The 19,703-nt window shown below is 36.1% G+C and overlaps 1 protein-coding gene across 1 annotated transcript in view; it reads left to right on the top strand.

Moving 5' to 3' along the window:
* The window catches only part of LOC104909211 (protein piccolo-like), a 121,309-nt gene extending 104,166 nt beyond the window's left edge, over positions 1-17,143 (top strand). The window contains 1 exon segment of the mRNA XM_031552121.1: positions 17,045-17,143. Coding sequence (XP_031407981.1) covers positions 17,045-17,143 — 99 coding nt within the window.
* The last annotated feature ends 2,560 nt before the right edge of the window (positions 17,144-19,703 follow it).

The raw sequence follows: 19,703 nt of genomic DNA on the forward strand, positions 1-19,703 counted from the left end.
TGTGAACTTGTTTCATCGGTATTTTAACAAAATAGCAAATCTGTTCAGAGGCCATCCAAAAGATTCTCCTTAGGACTAACAATAACTTTCTTTAAAAGCTACAAATTTCTGCTTCGCAGTAGTTGTTTTTTCCTGAAACATAGTAGTCTAAGCAAAATGTTAAACTCACTGCATAACAGTGATTTCATGTGACATTTCTTCATTGCATTATCATCAAGCTCTGAAAACTTATTAAATCATGTTCCAGATCATAAATGTATTTATCCTTTGCCAGTTGAAGCACTCATCATTCATCTCATGGCTCCTTTGTTTTGAGAGAATGGAAGACAATTCTAATACATCTTGTCGTACTCTCATTTTCTTTATTTCTTGGAACATGATCTTTACTTTTCCATAAGAAATTGGATAAATGGGCATTAGGCAGTAGCTGGATTTTTTATTTTATTTTATTTTGTTGTTGTCATTGTTGCTAGAAATACAAATAACTTCTTATTTTTTGGAGAAAGAACAGTCAACCACATCCACCCATCTGTTCAGAGAATTTCTTCAGTACAAATCCTTCATTTTAAAAATTACATAAATTGGCTTCCCAGTGGAAGTCCAAAATTACAGGAACACACTTCCTGAAATTCATTATGTGGGACGGAGAGAACATTCAGATGTTGGACTTGGTTTACACTGTAAATAGTTCAAACAACCTGTATTTGTATGTCAGCTGTTGCCACTTAGAACAAGTTCAAGTGGTTGCTAGTGTACTTGTCTGCTTAAATCCTCTTTCTAATTTACTCACAGGCAGGAATTCAGAGGAGATGAACATGTTAACAGGAAGTATTTTGATTTCTGGCTTTAGAGTAGTAGTTATGGAATATATTTGATGTATTAGTTGGCCCAAACCTAGCAGTTAAGTATCAATTTATTGCAATTTGCATAATAAAAATAATAGAAATGATTATTCCTATTATATTTTTGTAATAACCATAAGGCTACATCTTCCTTTGTTCATCATTCAGCAGTGCACATTTTCCCTAACTCTAGGGAGATGCGAGCATGTTGTAGAAAAAGAGGAAGATCCATCTTTTATCAGCACTTTCATCGGTATAATGAAATATATGTAAAGTACTGGGGAGATGATTCTTAATTATGGAATGGGGGTACTAGTGGATGGGAAGCTGGACGTGAACAAGCAGTGTGCTTTTGCAGCTCAGAAAGCCAACCATACCCTGGGCTGCATCAAAAGAAGCATGGCCAGCAGGGCAAGGGAGGTGATTCTGCTCCTCTATACTGGTGAGACCTCACCTGGAGTATTGCGTCCAGATGTGGAGCCCTCATTACAGGAGGGACATGGACCTGTTGAAGCACTTCCAGAGGAGGGTCACAAAAATGGTGCCAGGAATAGAACACATTTCCTATGAGGACAGGCTGAGAGAGCTGGGGCTGTTCAGATTGGAAAAGAGAGGTCACCTGATAAATGGCTTTTCTGTATCTAAAGGGGAACTACAGAAAAAAGGGGACAGACTCTTTACATATTCTGTGGTGATACAACAAGGGGAAATGGCTTCAAGCTTAAAGAGGGTAGATTTAGGTTGGATATAAGGAAAAAGTCTTCTACAATGAGGATGGTAAGGCACTGGAACAGGTTGCCCAATAATATGGTTGATGCCCTGTCTCTGGAGACTTTCAAGGTGAGGTTGGATCAGGCCCTGGGCAACTTGATCTAGCAGTGGTGTCCCTGTTCATTGCAGGGGAGTTGGATGAGATGACCTTTAAAGGTTTCTTCCATCTGTAAGAATTCTAAGATTCAGTGATTTTATGCAGTAAAGTATTTAATCTTAAGGTTAAAATTTGCTATAGAAGTATGCATGTTAGAAATTATTTGAGTAGTCAAGATACCTGGAGAATAATCGTAGAATCATTGAATGGTTTGAATTGGAAGAGACCTTTTAGACCATCTAGATCCAATGCCACTGACACAGGTAGGGAGACAATAATGAGTTTGTATTGTTGTGTTTGTAGTCTTAAGGTTTCAAAGTGTGGTTGTGCTATATGTCACAGTGAAAATAATACCTTTCCAAATGTTGGTATACAATATAGATGTATTAGAATTTGTTTTTCACTTGAAGCTATCAGCTATCCTTCAAATCTTGACAGTATGCTGCATGAAAGATGGAAGGAGAAGAAGGTCACAGTTGCTTTTAAAACAGTTTATAATAGTATATGCTGCCACAGAAACCATTTAAAAATATATACTTTTAGCATATTAACCTTCCTACATTTCTCACTTCATTAATTCCTCTCAGGCTTTGTTCTCCTGTCAATAGTGTTAATATATTGAAGTGTATCTTTCCTTCATTTTAAAAAGATGATAGGGAGATGTTATGCCTTAAAAATATTCTTTTCTATACCATTTTGCTAAAGAAAGATCTCTGTTAACTATGTTTACAATAGCTTCAGAGTTCTTATTTTAAGAAAGGAATGTGTATATACTAATAAAAAAGCTTGATTCATTTATGATTTGGAATTTGCTCTTTTTGTTTGGATGCACTAATAAACAGTGTTGCACTTTTTTCCTATGAATTATGTTTATTCTATTTTGGTTTTCTAATTATCATGATTTTCCTTATTATTCTTTCAGAATTATACCTTGTCACTGAGACAGTTAATTGGGTCAAGTGATCCAAGGACAGGAAACGTAAAATAATGGATTCTGTAGTTTTGTGCAAAAGTCACAAGGCAACGAGATAATCATTTAGAAATGTGTTGCCTGGACAACAATTGCATTATATTTTATGACGAAAAGGCCTTTCAGCAGACTTAAGTATTACAAAGTGAACCTATGGATTCAGTATAGGCAAAATAAAATATTTTCTAAGGAGACTTTGATTAGACAAGGAAATGTGTACAGACCTAAATACTAATTTGTTTTGGATGTAGATAAGAACAGTAGTGTTGTTTGTAGTGTTGAAATAAGCATGTTGATTATTGTGGTTGTGGGTACCTTCTGCTATAGATATGCATACATATTTTCAGAATGACATAGAACTCTGAGTGAGCTGTATAGTGAAGTGTCTGCAGGAAAGCGTGGCCTTTATGCAGTCAGGGCAGTGTTCTATGTGCTCAGTGCTGCTTTCACTGTGCAGACTCTTCCTCAAGAAGACACCTATATTTAATAAGATGGATAGGGCTCTGAATTTTATTGACTATATTGACTAAGGGCTTGATTCAGTTGCCTGAACAGTGACATCTAGTACTAGTTGAGATGCCTGTGGGCATTTTGCCTAGTTTCTAGACTGATCCAGAGGCTTACTGATAGTGTCTGCCACCATGCAGATATCTCAGGGCGTCTCTGACAGCACTGGCTTAGCAATACTAGTTCTCTGCTGACATCTGGTTTAGGCCACTGAAGTGAGTCCTAGGTCTCCATTCACTGTAATAGTAATCTCAATGTCTGACTGGGATGGAAATACCTGCTTTATATCTCTCTGCAGTTAGATGAGAAAAAGACATTTTCTGTAGTTTTCTGTGGTTGGTAACAATGTGTTGTACATGGAAAATGTGGACTCTTATCTCTGCTAGCTGAAATCCTGCAGAAGTTATATCAAAATCTATCCCAGTGTAGGAAAAAAAAAAAACAAAACCCTCTAATATGAATAAAACTAATAACACTTGAACTATTAGGATATTTTCTATTTGCTCATAAATATGAATGCACTTCAACTTGTTTTGAAATTTAAGTCAGGTGTGATGTTTGTCAGAATAACCACATACTTGTAGAAGTGACCAGCATTGAGGAATACACGAGAATTTTGTTTGGGGATTGTGTGTGGAAAGCTGGAGGCAAAAAATACTTCCTGCACTGATTACTAAGCTAGATTGACAATATCCAGAAGAGGTGACCTCTGAACAGGTGTAATTGCAGAAGAGGTTTCTCTACTGCCAGCTTCTTGGAGAACCAAACAAGTGGTGTGCACGTTACATATCCTGGTGATTTGGTATAACCCATCATGCTGACCCCGAGGGCCTGATGGCCTGTGAGGTTTAGAGAGGGGGATTTGTTTAAACAGAGGTTTAAACTTCATTGCACAGGCAAAATGAACAGAGTTTTTGGCATACAAAAGGAAATGTTTCCCTTTAAGTGATGAATGCAATGTTAAGAATTCAGTATTTTGTTATTAAATCTGTGTTATTTTCTTCTTGATACATTTGATTTATATTTAAATGCAATATGGTGTCAGATTGAAATTAGCTCCATTTATGTATTTTACTTTGGTAATTCCATTTTAAAAGAATATAGAAAATAAGAATTAGGTTGCCAATTTCAGAAAAGTGGAGAAATTTAGGTAATAAGTTAGGAAGAAATTATTTATTCAGAGAGTGGTGAGGCACTGGAACAGATTGTCCAAAGATGTTGTGAATGCCCCAACCCTGGAGGTGCTGACAGTCAGCTTGGATGGGACCCTGGACAGCCTGATCTAGTGGTGAGCAACTCTGTCCACAGAAGGGGGTTGGAACCAGCTTCTGTTTGAGGTTCCTTCCAACCAAAGCCATTCTGTGATTCTTTGATTCTATGATGACTGTAGATTCATTATAAATAACCTATATCAAGTAAATTATCATTTTATATATACATACATCATATGTATGTGACAATATAAATTACAGCATATTGCTTGTTTCTTATTCTACATATGAAGTCGGTGACATGCTTATTTCTGATGGTAGCCAAGGATATTTGAACTTTCCCACCACTTGTGATGCTGTTAAATGCACTTCAAGGTCTGGATGAATGTATGATTTTGAAAAGGACAAGGAGCTGTTCCATGAACATATAAAAATGTAAGTCAAGTTACATAGCATAGACTTTCACAGCTCACAGTTCAGAATGTAATTACAAGACCAAAATAGTCCTAGCCATTACTAAGACTTCACTAATATACTTTTGAATATGCTTTTACTAAAGGGAGGGTCAGTTTTAGGCATGATAAAAATAGACTGTGGCTTAAAGTCAGCCTTATGCAAGAGAAAAAAGAGAAGATTTCTGCTATATAGAAGCAGTACCTGAATTGCAGTGTCTGGCTCAGAGTCAGCCACAGGGTATTACTTCCAGAGGCCACTTAGTGGTAGCCATAAGCACCAGGACTGAGTGAGCTCCAGGGCTCAGTCAAAAAGAGAAGAGTCTTGGTGTCAGGCCATCCAGCCCTGTATGTAGAGGAGAGACCTATAAATGAAACTGAAGAGTGTTCAGTCTGGAGAGCTTGTTCAATCTGAGCACCATCAAACATACAAGGGTACACAGTGTGTGGGGACACAGCTCTGCTGGGACCATGTAGTGGAGTGTTGCTCCTGTTCCTGGGGTCAGAGAGAGCCTGAGATTGAAACAGTATGTCCCCATGAGAAATTGATTACATATGTTCTGGAATATAAATAGCTATTCCATATATGTAAAATGCTACAATTTGAAGTATAGAATTCTTTAAATAAGGATCAGATGGTGAAGTCATTTTGGGGGGTGAAAGGATGAGGGGCTTGTTGCACTGCTGTAATGCCATTGGAGGAATGTCAAGTTGAATGTAAATTTGTCCCTACAGTACAGCAGAAGAAAAAGCATTAAATAAATTGCAATTTTGAAATAGCATAGATTTCTGTGTTTAATCTTTCACCGTTCAAATCAAAGGTAATTTCCAGATTCTCCTTGCATAATAATTGTCCATATAAATGTAAATCTTCCTACTATTTAACTTCATAAATATAAATCATCAAGAACAGGAACTGTTGGCTGCACTTTTCAGCTGCCATGGTTGTATTTCAGAGAGGTGCCAGAATTCCTTCCCATCTTGTGGCCTGAAGCCACAGCCATAGGCAGCAAATGAAAAAAATGATCTGATCTTATAATGGGAAATTGCAAGGAATGATACAGTAATTTGAGAACCAATATCTTCATTGGGGCTTGAGGTATCTTCAGCACTTTGCTGAACACAACCTGTTCACAAGTCATTGCCAGTCTCTTGCTAATTTATTATTCACAAGCATCTAAAACTATGTATGCATCAAGTGAATATATGGTCTCTAGATTTTGAGTGCTTTATTCAAATACCACAATGATTTAAATAATAAACCACTTTACAGCAATCATCACATCCTGAAATAACAATTCTTGCTAAATTAAGCAGAGAAAAGTGGCAGCAGCTGACAAATGTCTCATTTAGGAAGTCTGGAATTTTGTTGATACTTCAGTGCTGGTTTGCAGTTTGCTGGCATTTCATTAAAGTCTAGTTTATACTTGTAAGATACGAGTGTGGTCAGTTACATCTTTCTATCATCTTTAGTGGAATGAGAGGTCTATGTTTAGTCCATGGAAGTCTTTTCTGTTAGTAACAAAATAGCTAGCTAATTAATTTTTCTAGGAACTGATTTTTTCTTGGTTTTATCTCTGTGTATCTAACACTACGTTCACCTGAGCTCTTCATAATTTGTAGTGTTAAAATATCAAGGACCACTGATGCAAACTCACTTTATAAATTCTAGGTTTTTTTTTTTTTCAAAAATGAACAAAGTCCTTAAGTAGTTATTAATGTTTGCTTTGTTATTTTAACATAGTTGTGTTACCTTTAAACATTGTTTTTCCCTTAATACCATAGGTTTTTTTTTAGACTAAACAGTATTTGTAGATATCTACAGAGAAATGTATGTTCCTATGCTTCAGAATTAGGATAAAATGAAAATCAGAGAATTTTGTGTGTCAAACTGTTGCAAAAAATTGCTGTCCTTAAAGAGAATGTGAGTGACAAAGAAATAGTGGTGCCAGAGTTCTGTAATTAATTTTGCGTCCAAAAGCAATTCTATTTGCATTACCTGGTATTTACTGCATTGTCGAGAGATCTTTGTTGAGACATTTATCATCTCTTTTATGCTTTAAGTCTTATCTACTCTCTGTAAGACAAAAAGCTGGTAATGCATTTTTAAAAATGTATGATATAGAAGAGATTGCTTCCATACTCTTTCAACACCATTTGCAACAGGAGAAAAGAAAAACAATACTACTTCAGACACACATTCAAAAGAAAACTTGGAGGTCTTTTCCAGCCTTGATGATTCTGTGATTCTATGATTCTAAAAGATGTAAGTTAAACAAGATTGTAACAAAGATAAAAAGCTGTACTTCCAGTGCAACACAGATGACCAGGTTCCTCTGGTCAGCAATATTATATTACTTATTATGAGTAAAAAAGAACACAGCAGAAAAAAAGAGAAGAATTTACTGACAGTTGGATTAGTTTTTCAGTAGTCTAAAAATCAAGTTATCTAATTAATATCCAAAATTCCATTAATAATAGCTATACCAAACATTTATATATAAAAATAGCAATATTTTTTTCAGGCTCACAATAGCAACTGGGAAAATAATTTTTCAGTACAGCAGTAATTTAAATGAGCTGTCCATATTTTTTGCCACATCTGCCCAGTAGCAGGAAGAAAGGAAAATCTCATGGAGCATTGTTCCTTTCTTCAAAAATACATAATTTGTTCCCTTGGCGTAGAAAAAGCCTCCCAGCTAAACCCCCTGCCATCTTCTTCAAATTTATGTGATTTGCAAATAATAAGGGAGAGGAAACATATAGCGAAGATAGATCTTATATCCTAAATTGGTAGGCAACTACCCTTAAGGAGCAGAGGTTAATTAGAAAAGGGAGAAGGAATGGAAAGGGAAAAATGTCAGAATATTTGCTACTGTAGCTCAGAAAACATGATTTTTTTTCCATTACTGGTAAAAGGCCAAATACTTTGGACTGCCCTGACAGTGCTGGGTGTCAAGACTTGCTCGGTTTGTCTTGGCACAATTTCAGCTTGTTTTAAGAATCCCCAAGTGTTCAAGTGACTGTAGTGTCACTGTGCATGAACTGAAGTGGTGAAGCCCTGGATGATTAAGGGTATGGCAGACCTGGAGAGGCACTGCCTTGTGAATGTCAGCTGTGTCTTGGGATGCAACTTGTGGACTTCAGCAAGGAAGCAGTGAGAAGGAGGCAGTGTGTGATAAGAAAACACAAATGTAGCTCCAGGTGTAGCGCAGTATAGAAAAGAAAGATACTCTAACCACTGTAAACATCATGCTCCCAGCAAGCTCAGGTTGCTGACAGTTTATTGTAGCTTCCCCTTTTCTTATTTGAGGAAGAGAGTAATTGTAAACCCTAAGAACAAAAGGAATATTGGAAAAATGAGCACTATGCAAAATAAAATGTTTGGTATAGCTATTATTAATGGAATTTTGGATATTAATTAGATAACTTGATTTTTAGACTACTGAAAAACTAATCCAACTGTCAGTAAATTCTTCTCTTTTTTTCTGCTGTGTTCTTTTTTACTCATAATAAGATCTTGAATATAAGGCTATGTTCCTTGTTGATGACATTCAGTAAAGGACACAACACATTAATGTGGTAAACAGTGACAGGGCAGTCATCTGGGAGAATCCCAGTGAATCACTAAAAAAGGCTATTTGAAATGCCTAGAGAAATCAGAGTATTTACTCCTCTTACATGTCTGTGTCAGGGGCATCCTGCTGGATTTGGGAGACAGTCTGGAATCAGGTTCCTAATCCTTTGCTAAGTGCTGTAATTGCCTTGATGTGCAAAATATGGCTATAGCTACCCATGCTTCCTCCACTGGGAGTTAAACAGTTATCCACCTAAGCTTCAGTCACCCCAGTGCTCTAGATGAAACAGAAGCATCTGCTGCCCAAGGACAAGCTCTCTGAATATTTCCCATGATTGAAGATAACCAGAGGGATGGAAGCAGTAGATGAGACATGATTTTAGTTGCTCCACACTGTGTTGTGTCACTGCATTTTTGGTGAGATACACAGCCCACAGTTGATGCTGTAGGCTAGGATTTGTGCTGTGAAAGCCAGTGAAACCAGTCCGTTTGTGTTTCTGATCAGGGTGATTATGCAGTCTTCCTATTCTCCTATACCTCTGTGGAAAATCTAAGATTTCTAGATCACGGTGAGAGATCTGCTGATGAACATCAGAAGGAATGGCTAAAATCTTCAGTCTGTAGTGATGCTAAAAATAAGAGAATGCTCTTATTGTTGCTGCAAAATCTATAGTAACAAACATATAGAAACAAAATGCTTTTAAAAACAGGCAATAAATAGTTCACCAAAATATGGAAAAATGCTCAGCATGGGTCTTACAGGAGCTGTGAAATGTTCCCTGTGCCAATGTTGTAGTAACACTAAATCTCTAACATGGTGCGATCTACAGAGCAATTTAATTTAAGTGCCTTGGCTAGATAAAATTTTCTAAGACAGAAAAGGCCTCTCTTTCAGCAGAGCTCTGAAGGGAAATACATTTTCTAGTTGTCACAAACTTATGACTAAGCTCGCTTACCAGGTCAGGCTGACACCTTGACAAGTGAGGTGTCAGTGTAATCCTATAGGGTCACTCAACATGTAAGGCCATGTCAGGGCATGAATACAACACAGTAAGAGGCAATGTACTGAAAACCTAAAATAAACCACCCTGCTAAGGTAACACAACACTATTATTGCAATCTGAAAACAGCATGGTGAAATATCTGGCTGATCCTAGTTGCAGGCATAATTCTCATAAAGCTCAGATATCAGCATGAAGATTGCTTGTAAGTCAGCTGGTGATTCTTTGTTTTCATAGCAGAGATTTGACTTTAATCACAAGCTTTTCTATTGTAGCTATCTAGAAAGTCCTAGTATTTGACAAGATGTGAAAGTATATTCATAATGTAGGAACTGTTTTGTTGTTTAAAAGATACTATTGCTTGGTGCTGAATGTTTTGCAGTAGAATTGTTCCCAGACAGAGTCAGCATGAAGAGCAGAGCTATTGAATGGGAATGGTCTCTCCAGTCTGTGAACAGAGATATGAGCTCATGTTCACTTGGGGAAATGAAACCAGAGAGTTTGGAAGGGTGCTGGTGTCATTGATGACAATTACTTTTTAGGTCTGCTTCAGACTTCTTTTTTTTTCCTGTTAATGAAAAAGTAAACTGTGGTAAGACTTTTTACATTCAAAGCTTTCTTTAGCATTGCTCATTTCTTTCTTATACGTTGAAACATTGTTATGTTAGGTATGATGTTGGTTGATGCATGCAGCCAAACTTTAACCAGGAGGAAAATAGACAGCATCCAACTTCATGTGAGCTATCAGCTGTGTTACAGCATTTTATGATATGGTGTTTATACACTCTTAAACTCTAAGGACATAGATAGATCTACATTCTCTTCCTTGCCTTCTTAAAGTTTCCCAAATGTAGTAACAGGCAGATTTTAAGGACTGCTATCAGAGATACACACAGCCTTTTATTCTACTACTATTGCTGTATGATCACAAGCTTAGTAATAAATAAAAAATCTTTCTGAAACTGTAATTTTGTAAAAGTTTTCTGCTTGAGTCCCATAAGTATGAGGAACTGTGAGGAAAAAAATGGTGGGGCTGTATTTGTGCTGAAAGTTAAAGAGTACATTCAGTACTTGTTATCTTGGTTGACAGTGCAGCACACTGAAGGATTCTGTGACCAAAGTGTTGTGCTCTGTTGGAATGCACCTGAGCATTACAGGGTTCAGGGTGGTGTATCTCAAGTACATGCTCTCTCATCTCACATCAAGTCCTAGTAGTCCTTCAGTTCAAGATGAAGAATAAGGAGAGAAGAGAGAAACTGCTTTTTGCAGATCTGAGAGTGCCTGTCAGCCCTCCCTAGACACATTTTCAAACTCTTCCCTACCTGACAGTGAGTCACCACGTGTGAGTAAGGGCTCAGACCTGGGGGTGGGCTGGGTACTGTGGTAGCAGTGCAAGGTAAGTGCTTCTGTGTGTTTAATGAACTTTTTACTTGATCTAGATCAACATGAACTTAGCTCAGGATTTTTGCTTGGATGCGTCAGAATTGTAGATCGTATGTACCATCCTTGCCAGTCACGGGAAAAGTGTAAATCAGTGATGATCTGATAGGCTGTTACTGCCTCTGTTTTTATTTTAGTTTTACACCTGCGGTTTACTCTGTCAGCAAAGCCAGTGTGTTTAAGTGATAGATAATAAGAGTGACAGTGTATCCTGTCCTGACAGGTGCTTCATGATCCTCCTACAGACCTCAGCACAGGAAACAAGCATACTCGAGCATTAGCTTAGATTTTTTTTTTTTAATACATGCACAAATGAGGTTAGCTTTCCTGCCAGCCACTGGAGCCTTTCATGGCAGAGCTCTGGGAACATTTTAGGGCATTGTTTGCTGGAGACAAAAGTTTCTGTGATCTTCAGCAGGATTTTTGCTCAGCTTGGGGTGCTGCCTGCACAGCACGATATAATCCCGTGGTGCAGAGGGTGCCTGTATTTTCATGCACATGACCTGCTTTCCTTTGATGTGTCTTTTTCTCCCTCCTGTTTGATTCTGCAAGCATGAGGAAAATTTTTAGCAAGATGCACAAACATCTGTTTAGCTATGCAGCTTTTTTCCTCTTAGTTAGCATCTTTGAGATGCTGTAATTACACTTCTGGGTAAAATATGCTGTCATGATAACTTATGCTTAGAATGCGTGATTTAAAGTGGTGGGACCTGTTTTGCTTGTGTTTACTCACAGAATAGAGTGAGGGCCTGATGGAAAATAGTGAATTAGAGCAAATTTGATCTTTCACTGAGAGAAATAGTTGAAGTTCACCAAATCAGCATAAAAGTGATGAACTTCTGGAAGCTTACAAAGGAAGGTTCATGCATGTGGTAAAACATGGAGCTTTCTTTTCTTTGTCTGGTGAACTTGTGCTTTCTTTTAAGCCCACCAGTCTGTTGTTCAGGTTGTGCTGCTGACCTTTAAACTGTTGTATTATCAGTAGACAGGAATAGGACTAGAAACATGTTGTAGTGCTGGTGTGAATTACATGACTAGAGCAGCCTGGGAGTGAGATTGGTGATCTTGTGAACACTTTAAAGAGCATAATCCAGAAAATCAATCCAGCAAAATATTCCATAGAAATACAATTGCTGAGAGACAGTAAGTCAGTCCAGTAAAGAATCCTTGGGGTATCTTTAGGACTTGCTTTGTGTATTTATCTGAAAAAGAGTATTTACTGTAATTAATCTCCCAAGGAAGGGACATTCTTAACGTCTTTTTTTTTTTTTTTTGAACTCTTGAATTTTTGAATTGAATCTACAATTTTGCTTATGAGATTTCATTCTGATCATTCTCCCTCCTATTCCAATGTGAAAAGCACAGACATCCTGTCCCCAGACAAGCTGGCTGTGTGCAGGTTCAGATGGATTTCTCAGGGAGCTCAGCAAATAGGATAAGCCTTTAACTCAGGAGCACGAGATTCACTAAATAAACTCTTAACTCCATCTAAAACCTGAGCACAGACTCCTACACAGTGGAGTTCATAATAGATTTTGCATTATGGTCACATTTTGACTTGAAACTGTATGGTGACTCAGTTTATTAGAATAGCCTTTAGTTTGCTAAGCAATTTTCATGTCAGCCTTTTAAACTTCGAACAGCATTCAGGTTTTGCTGTTGAATCCTCTACAGAAGGTTGTTTCGTGGTGCTTTGTGTTTCATATGAAACACTGAATGTTCTTGAATGTTTTTGTACCACATGTGAAAAAGGAACAAAGGTTATAAATGCTGAAATTTCCCCACCCTTACAACCTTCTTTCCCCTTATTTTTATGCTAACAATAACCTCAATCTTGGTCTGTTTGAAAGGAGGAAGAGCTTTTCCCCTTGGGACTGACCAGAATATCTGGTTTGTTGAACATTTACCAGCGTGATTCAAGGGGGAGTAGGTTGATTTCCACTGGACTGAAATGGGCCTAGCAGAAGGCATGTGGTATAACCAGTGAATCAATTCTAGTTCACTGAATGCTTTGGAAGTGATTATTGTTGCATTCTGAATACCAAGCTAGAATGAGCATGCTTACTTTTTCTGTAGAAAATGATGTTCTCTTGCTACTGAAATTAAAATCCAATTTCATTTTATGCCTTTGTATACATTGGCAAAGTCTTAGAAGTCATCTTAGCATTTAAGTTTATGCCACATAGTCAATTGAGTGAAATAAATTTACCAAGGAATGAGGAAATAAGATGAGGTTCATAAGATAATGAGATGCTTAGCATATATTAAACAAATTTAATCACAGGCACTTTGGAATTCTTTTCTTTAAATATTTTTTTTTTTAATAAGATTGCTCAAATGACATTTTGAGTTACTGTCTCTTGAAGAGATGACTTTCTCTGTAATTGCAGATTAGTATAGATAGCAAGCATTTGTTTTGGGCAGTAAATGTAAAGGGCAGTACATCTGTGTATTAGTTAATCACAAATGTTACAATGTTAAACTGATGAATTAAAAATCTTTGTTTTCTCACAGTGGTTAGCTTCTAATAATAATTATGTTTCTGTTAGTCACCAGAGATAAGAGAAGAAAGGTTACTTCCCTGCTTCACCAATGGGTGAGATGTTTCTTAGGATATGCCCAGCTCAACCTAAGTTGCATTTTGCCAGTTTTTAAAAAAGGTGTCCCAAACTTTCAAATTCTTCAGTGTTGATGAGAGAATTTTTTTTTTTTTTAACAGAAGGTCTTATCTCATTGACTTCACTGTCTTGAATATGTTACAACAAAGAAATTTAAAATTGATCTTTGTAATAGCTACAACTAGAATTTAGAATCTAATTTTCCTTTATTTATTGGCTTTTCCTTTAGTTTCCAATAAGAAATTGTGTTACAAAAAGCTGTAGAGAACAATTCAGTGAAGAAAAACAGAGTGGTGCCCTTGTTCTGCAATTTCACTGGTTTGTTTATAAAACATAATCTGGAAAACTAATAAAATTCCTATAGGGATAAAGCAAAAAGATGGACAATGTATTTTTACAGCTTCTCAATGAAGCATAGTGTTTGTATTACTTCAAGCTCTCCAAGACATAGACTTTGTTTATTATCTTTTTGTTATTGTTATTGCTTTGTTTTATATTTGCTATGCATACATTTCTAGACATAAAACCAGACAGAAATTGAGTTTAATTCAGAGAAAGTTTCTTACGAATACAAGACAAATCAAATCTAAAGGATTCGGAGTGAAGTCTACAGATTCTAACTGAACAACTTAAAGATGGAATGTGCAAATGCTTTGTTAAATTATGCATATAAACTTATACTGTACTTCTGTTGGATTTTTCATTAATTGTCTTGTTAGAATTGATATGTGAAACTATATCTAACCCAAGATTTCATTGAAGAGATTCTGTGTGTTCATGCATATGAATAAGTATTTTACTCTGCATGAACACATACACAGATATGCTGTTTGTGTCTGAATGTTTGAATTTTAGTAAAATTAATAAATATGCCTATTTTTTACCACCAAAGTTCAACCAAGTCATATGAGTTGCCTCAAATCTTGTGTTTGGGTACAGAGAATATCTGATCAGACTCAGACTGAGTTAGTCCCTACAAGACTCATTATTGCAGCCAAAGCTATGTTGCAGAAGGAAAGTGCACAGCCAAAATATTCAGAATGGTAATTGTTATAAGAATGGGCATTGCTGTATATCCTGATAGTACAGAGAACTTACATTTTCTAATCTACATAATTTTACTGTCTTTGTTAATTTTCTTTGTTTGTTCAGGGCAATATTAGCAGTACTAATTCAAGACTGTACTGACAATATCTGTCACTATCAAGAACAGAAATTGCTCTTCAATGCATTAATTGTCTGAAAGACAGAATAGAATAAAATCTATAATATTAGTGTTTCTATGTCACTGATTATAATGACCATCTAACAATTCTGAATATGAATTTTCAGAAATACTGTTCATTTTTTTTAAATGCCACACAGCTCAGAATTTCGAATTTCAGAGTGCAAATACACAAATTAGCATTCCCAGGAAAAAAAAATAATGAAAGTACTTGTTCAGCATTTTAAAAAGTAAATGGTTTGGTGGACACTGGCTTTTTATTTTTGCATATCACTGATTTTCAGTGTCACTTATCAAGTGGGGAGAAAATGTATTTTGTGCTAGTTGCATATACCAGAAGTACTGTCTGCCTCATATAAGCAGTATGTACATTTGTCCAGTTGAATTTCGAATAAGTCAGTTAATAGATTTCTTCCATTACTTATCTACTTTAAGTTTTAATACTGCTATTTCCCCCCCCCCCATACCCTAATTTTAAAAAAATGAAATTACAGGAAGATAGTTTAGATGCATAAATTCAAGTTATTTCCCTAAAGGTTAAACAAAGGTTTTGCTGATGTCTTTGTATTTCTGAAATTCACATAGAACATTATTCTGACATGTTTCTTACAGACGTCATTTTGTGATGATGTTAAAACAGAAATGCAGATGGGATAGATTTTTTCAGTAATTTTTGTTCATATTTATTCTTGGAAAAGTATGAGCTAAAAGTAATGTGGTGATATTTTTTAAAGAATATTCTCAGCTAATGCTTTATGTAGTTCGTAGTTTTGTGAGAGGGCATAATCCATGGGAGGAATTGCATTCCATGTTCATTATAAGGAACATGTACTGGTCTTGACAGTACAGCACCTTACCCTGGTGCTATTTCCAAACAAAGCCAAAAGCGACAACAATAAACTCCTCCACTCCAGTGTTGTTTTACTCTCATGGAAAACAAACAAAAATCTGACCAATCAACAGCAACAACAAAAACAAAAACAAACAAACAAACAAACAAAAACAACAAAAAAACAGAAAGGATTAAGTTCTGGAGGGGTAGATGAATGAATATATAACTATTTCTCTGCAAATTACCTCCTGCTAGAATTTCAGATGAATCCATCTCTAGATTATCTATCTGTAGATAATCTCAAGTAATACATTTTGACCTTCTTTAATCTTCAAATCAAGCAGATTTTTAAATGTCTTTTCTAAAAAGCAAGGACTTTTATCTAGATGCTTAGTTTCTATGTAGTATTTGCAGACTGCAATGTCAATATTTATATTAAGGCTTTCTGTACTAAATTCTCTTTTTGTTTAATAGATGCTGAGGGTCTATTTTGATTAAAAGGCTACACTGTAATAAAAAGAAGATATTAATGAATGCAACTGAATTTTGTAATAATGGTAAATGTAGGTACATCTTGAGTTCGAGTAGTTGATCATATTGTTTTATTTTACTTTCTCAGTAATAAACCATAAAACAGGAAAGCTTATACTTTATTACTTTCTCATAGAAACTGTAGAAAGTACAGTGAGTCACAAGCAATGAACTGTAAAAGAAAAGCAGTAGTATAGGTTATTTTCTTGTCCAAAATGTCCTGCTTGTCATAGTAGGTCCTCACTTTGTGCCTTTGAATGTTTGTCCAAATGTAGTTTTTCAGTAATATTTACAGTGAGAAGTTTTCAGGAGGTCATAATCATTCTTCAGATCTCAAAACAACTGGCATGATGTTCAAAATGTGATTTCTTGTTTCAATATTTCTCCACAATTTTTTTCCCTTATTAGAAGTGTCTGAATAAACTGTTGTGTATGTGTAGCAGCTTTTATTCTAGCACATGACATTTGTAATAATGTATGTATATATTATACATACATATGTATAAGCATATATAAAAAATATGCTTGTTAATTGCAGATGAAATATACTTCAGATTTTGTCAGATTTCTCCACATTTACACACAAATCCTGTGGGATTTCTGTTCCCTTTGCTCCCCAAAACCCAAAAACATCAACATAAATTCCCCCTACGAAGTATTTTAATCCAAATATTGTTATTGTGTTTAGATTGTATAAGTTATTTCTGGTAATTGGTGTTCTGTCAGACAGTATCTTACTCAATTGTGTTTTTGTTTGTTTGTTTGTTTGTTTGTTTCCACACTTCTCTTTTTTTATCGGGGAGAAAAGATAAATTGAACAACCTATACTGTCCCTACCTGGCTTTTTTCCATTAATTGACAAAGTCCGTTTGGACATAAGCAGAACTAATCTCACTTTCCACAGTGTATGTAACTCTCCTTTGCCCTTTTTGAATGCCTCATTTTTCTTTTTTTTTTTTTTCCTGCTCAGAAAGACATATTACCAGAGCACTTACTACTTATGAACTCAACTAATGCCTTGGGTTACCGCAAATGTGCCCAAGATCTTGCAAAAGTTAACAAGAATTAAATCTCCTGAGAGACAAAATCCATGTCATTGCCATTCTGCAATGAGCACTTGGCCATTGCAAAAACCTGGTTACAGCAGACACCTACCCAGGAAGTGACTGTATTTCACAGAATCACAGAATCACAGAATCACCAAGGTTGGAAAAGACCTTCCAGATCATCCAGGCCAACCATCCACCTGTCACCAATAGTACTCACTAAACCATGTCCCTTAACACAAAATCCAAACATTCCTTGAACACCTCCAGGGTCAGTGACTCCACCACCACCCTGGGCAGCCCATTCCAGTGCTTGACCACTCTTTCAGAAAAGTGTATTTCCTGCCAGTATGTCCAGCCTAAATCTCCCCTGGTGCAGCTTGAAGCCATTCCCTCTGATTCTATCACCAGTTACACGAGAGAAGAGGCTGACCCCCAGCTCACTACAACCTCCCTTCAGGTAGTTATAGAGAGCAATAATGTCTCCCCTGAGCCTCCTCTTCTCCAGACTGAACAGCTCTTTCAGCTGTTCCTCATACGGAGCTGTGCTCCAGACCACTTTTTCCAGAAAAAAAAATAAATAAATAAATTGACTGTATTTAAAAGGGGCATGAAAGGAGGAGCATAGCTTTCAGACACACACTCCGCAGTCAGGGTGGGATATTTTCCCTGATTTCAGTGAAAAAATAAATATGGTAGACTTGACTATCTAAGATGCAGTGTAGAGAGAGCGGGAGAAATTAGTGTTGGCATTTGGACTCAACTGACACATATTTATGATGAGGAAGAAATAAAAAATGTTACAGGTACTTGGTGAATTTATGATACTACCTGGTTGTATATACTCAGCTTGGGAGTTTAAACTGAATCAAAGAAAAAAGGGAAGACGAAAATGTTCAGATCAGGAAAAATACAACTGTACGCCTGAAAACTAACCCTAGAGGAAAACTTTATTAGAAATGTGCTTTATCTGCGCAGGTGGAAAAAAAGATGACTGTGAGAACTTATCCAATCCTTCCATCTGCAAATGAAGATGAATATATGCCCTCCTCCCTGCTTTACATTTTGGATTTTACTGGGATCTAACATATCATATTTATGATTAAAATTCTCAAGCGTAAAGTTCAGCTTTCAGCAAAGTTAAAATTCTTGTTAAACTAGGTTCTTAGAACCTTCATACTTGAATTATTCAGGAATCTTGTAATAGCTATTGTTAAAAATTATACAGCACATTGTTCATAATTTCACAGATGAAAGAATGTTAAATTCTTTCTTATGATGTGCCCTCCACATTTGCAGTGCTGTCTCAAGGTCCAAGATCCATATGTGATAGAAGCTTTCATCAATGAATTTCAACATTCTTGTGACACAATAGGAAATGTGTTTGATCTCAATTTCAATATTTGTTTTACTCTTGTTTTTTTAATGCTATTTTATCTTTATTTGCTTTTTGTATGTTTTTCTATCCATGACATTGTTTGGCCTACTTTCAATAGTATATATAGTAATAGTCAAGAAGTATAACTTCTCACCCTACGTTGTCACTTTGCTATTTCATACAATTATAGACTCATTATAGAATCATTAATTTTGGAAAAGACCTCTAAGGTCAACAAATCCAGTCATCAACCCATCACCAGCATGCCCACTAAACCGTACTTCTCAGTGCCACATTTCCTCTTTTCTTGAAAATCTCCGGCGATGGTGCCTCTACCACTTCCCTGGGCAGCCTGTTCCGTTACCTTATCAATCTTCCTGAGAAGAAATTTTTCCTGTTCATTAGTCAAGTGCAAGTATTCTGACATCCCCTGCAAATGGTCTCTTTGCCTATGTCTGTCTTAATTCTTTTCCTGGATCTCTTTAATTTCTTCTGCTCTCATGTTTCCTTCCCCTCATGGGTTTCTTCCTATTCTTCCTTGCTCAGTTTGTATTTCAGGGTTGACAGAAAAAGGACTAAGTTACACCTTTGCAGAGGAAACCTGTTGGGGACAATCTAACACGTAAAGTTAGTTTGATATGTAAAATCTAGTGAATAAATTACGCAGCCTGGCAGAGTGGAAAAAAAGACCTCATAAAACACATAATTAAACAAATCAGGGCACTGAGACCTTCACACTTCACCTCATTTTCCCTCTGCTTTGATTATTATTCCATGAGGATATTTTCTGTGGTATTATTCGCTGTTAAGTGTCTCATTTTAGAAATGTCAAAACACTAAGTGATTGCCTAAAGGAAAATATTCTACTCTCTAACTTCCCATTTTATGACATACTGGTAGTAAATTACTGAATATACATGCAGTTCTCTGTTTTGTTATCTTGAGCTTTGCTGAAATATAAATTTTTGCTCTTTGGGTTTAAAAGGAATATATTAACATATTGCATGTGAAGTTCTTTCTAAAGTAAAATTTAAGTTATTTAAAAATAAGTAATACTGAATAAGTTTTACAAAACTCAATTACTTGATTTTGGTGTACCTGATGCATTTTAAGCTCTTTCAATCTTTTTTCAGTTCTATCTGTCTTTAAATGAAAAAAAAAAAAGACTGTTTCTAAGAGGGGTAATTGGAGTCCTTTTTTTTTTT

This window comes from Meleagris gallopavo, chromosome 1 (genome assembly GCF_000146605.3).
Source record: "Meleagris gallopavo isolate NT-WF06-2002-E0010 breed Aviagen turkey brand Nicholas breeding stock chromosome 1, Turkey_5.1, whole genome shotgun sequence".
Classification (NCBI taxonomy): domain Eukaryota; kingdom Metazoa; phylum Chordata; class Aves; order Galliformes; family Phasianidae; genus Meleagris; species Meleagris gallopavo.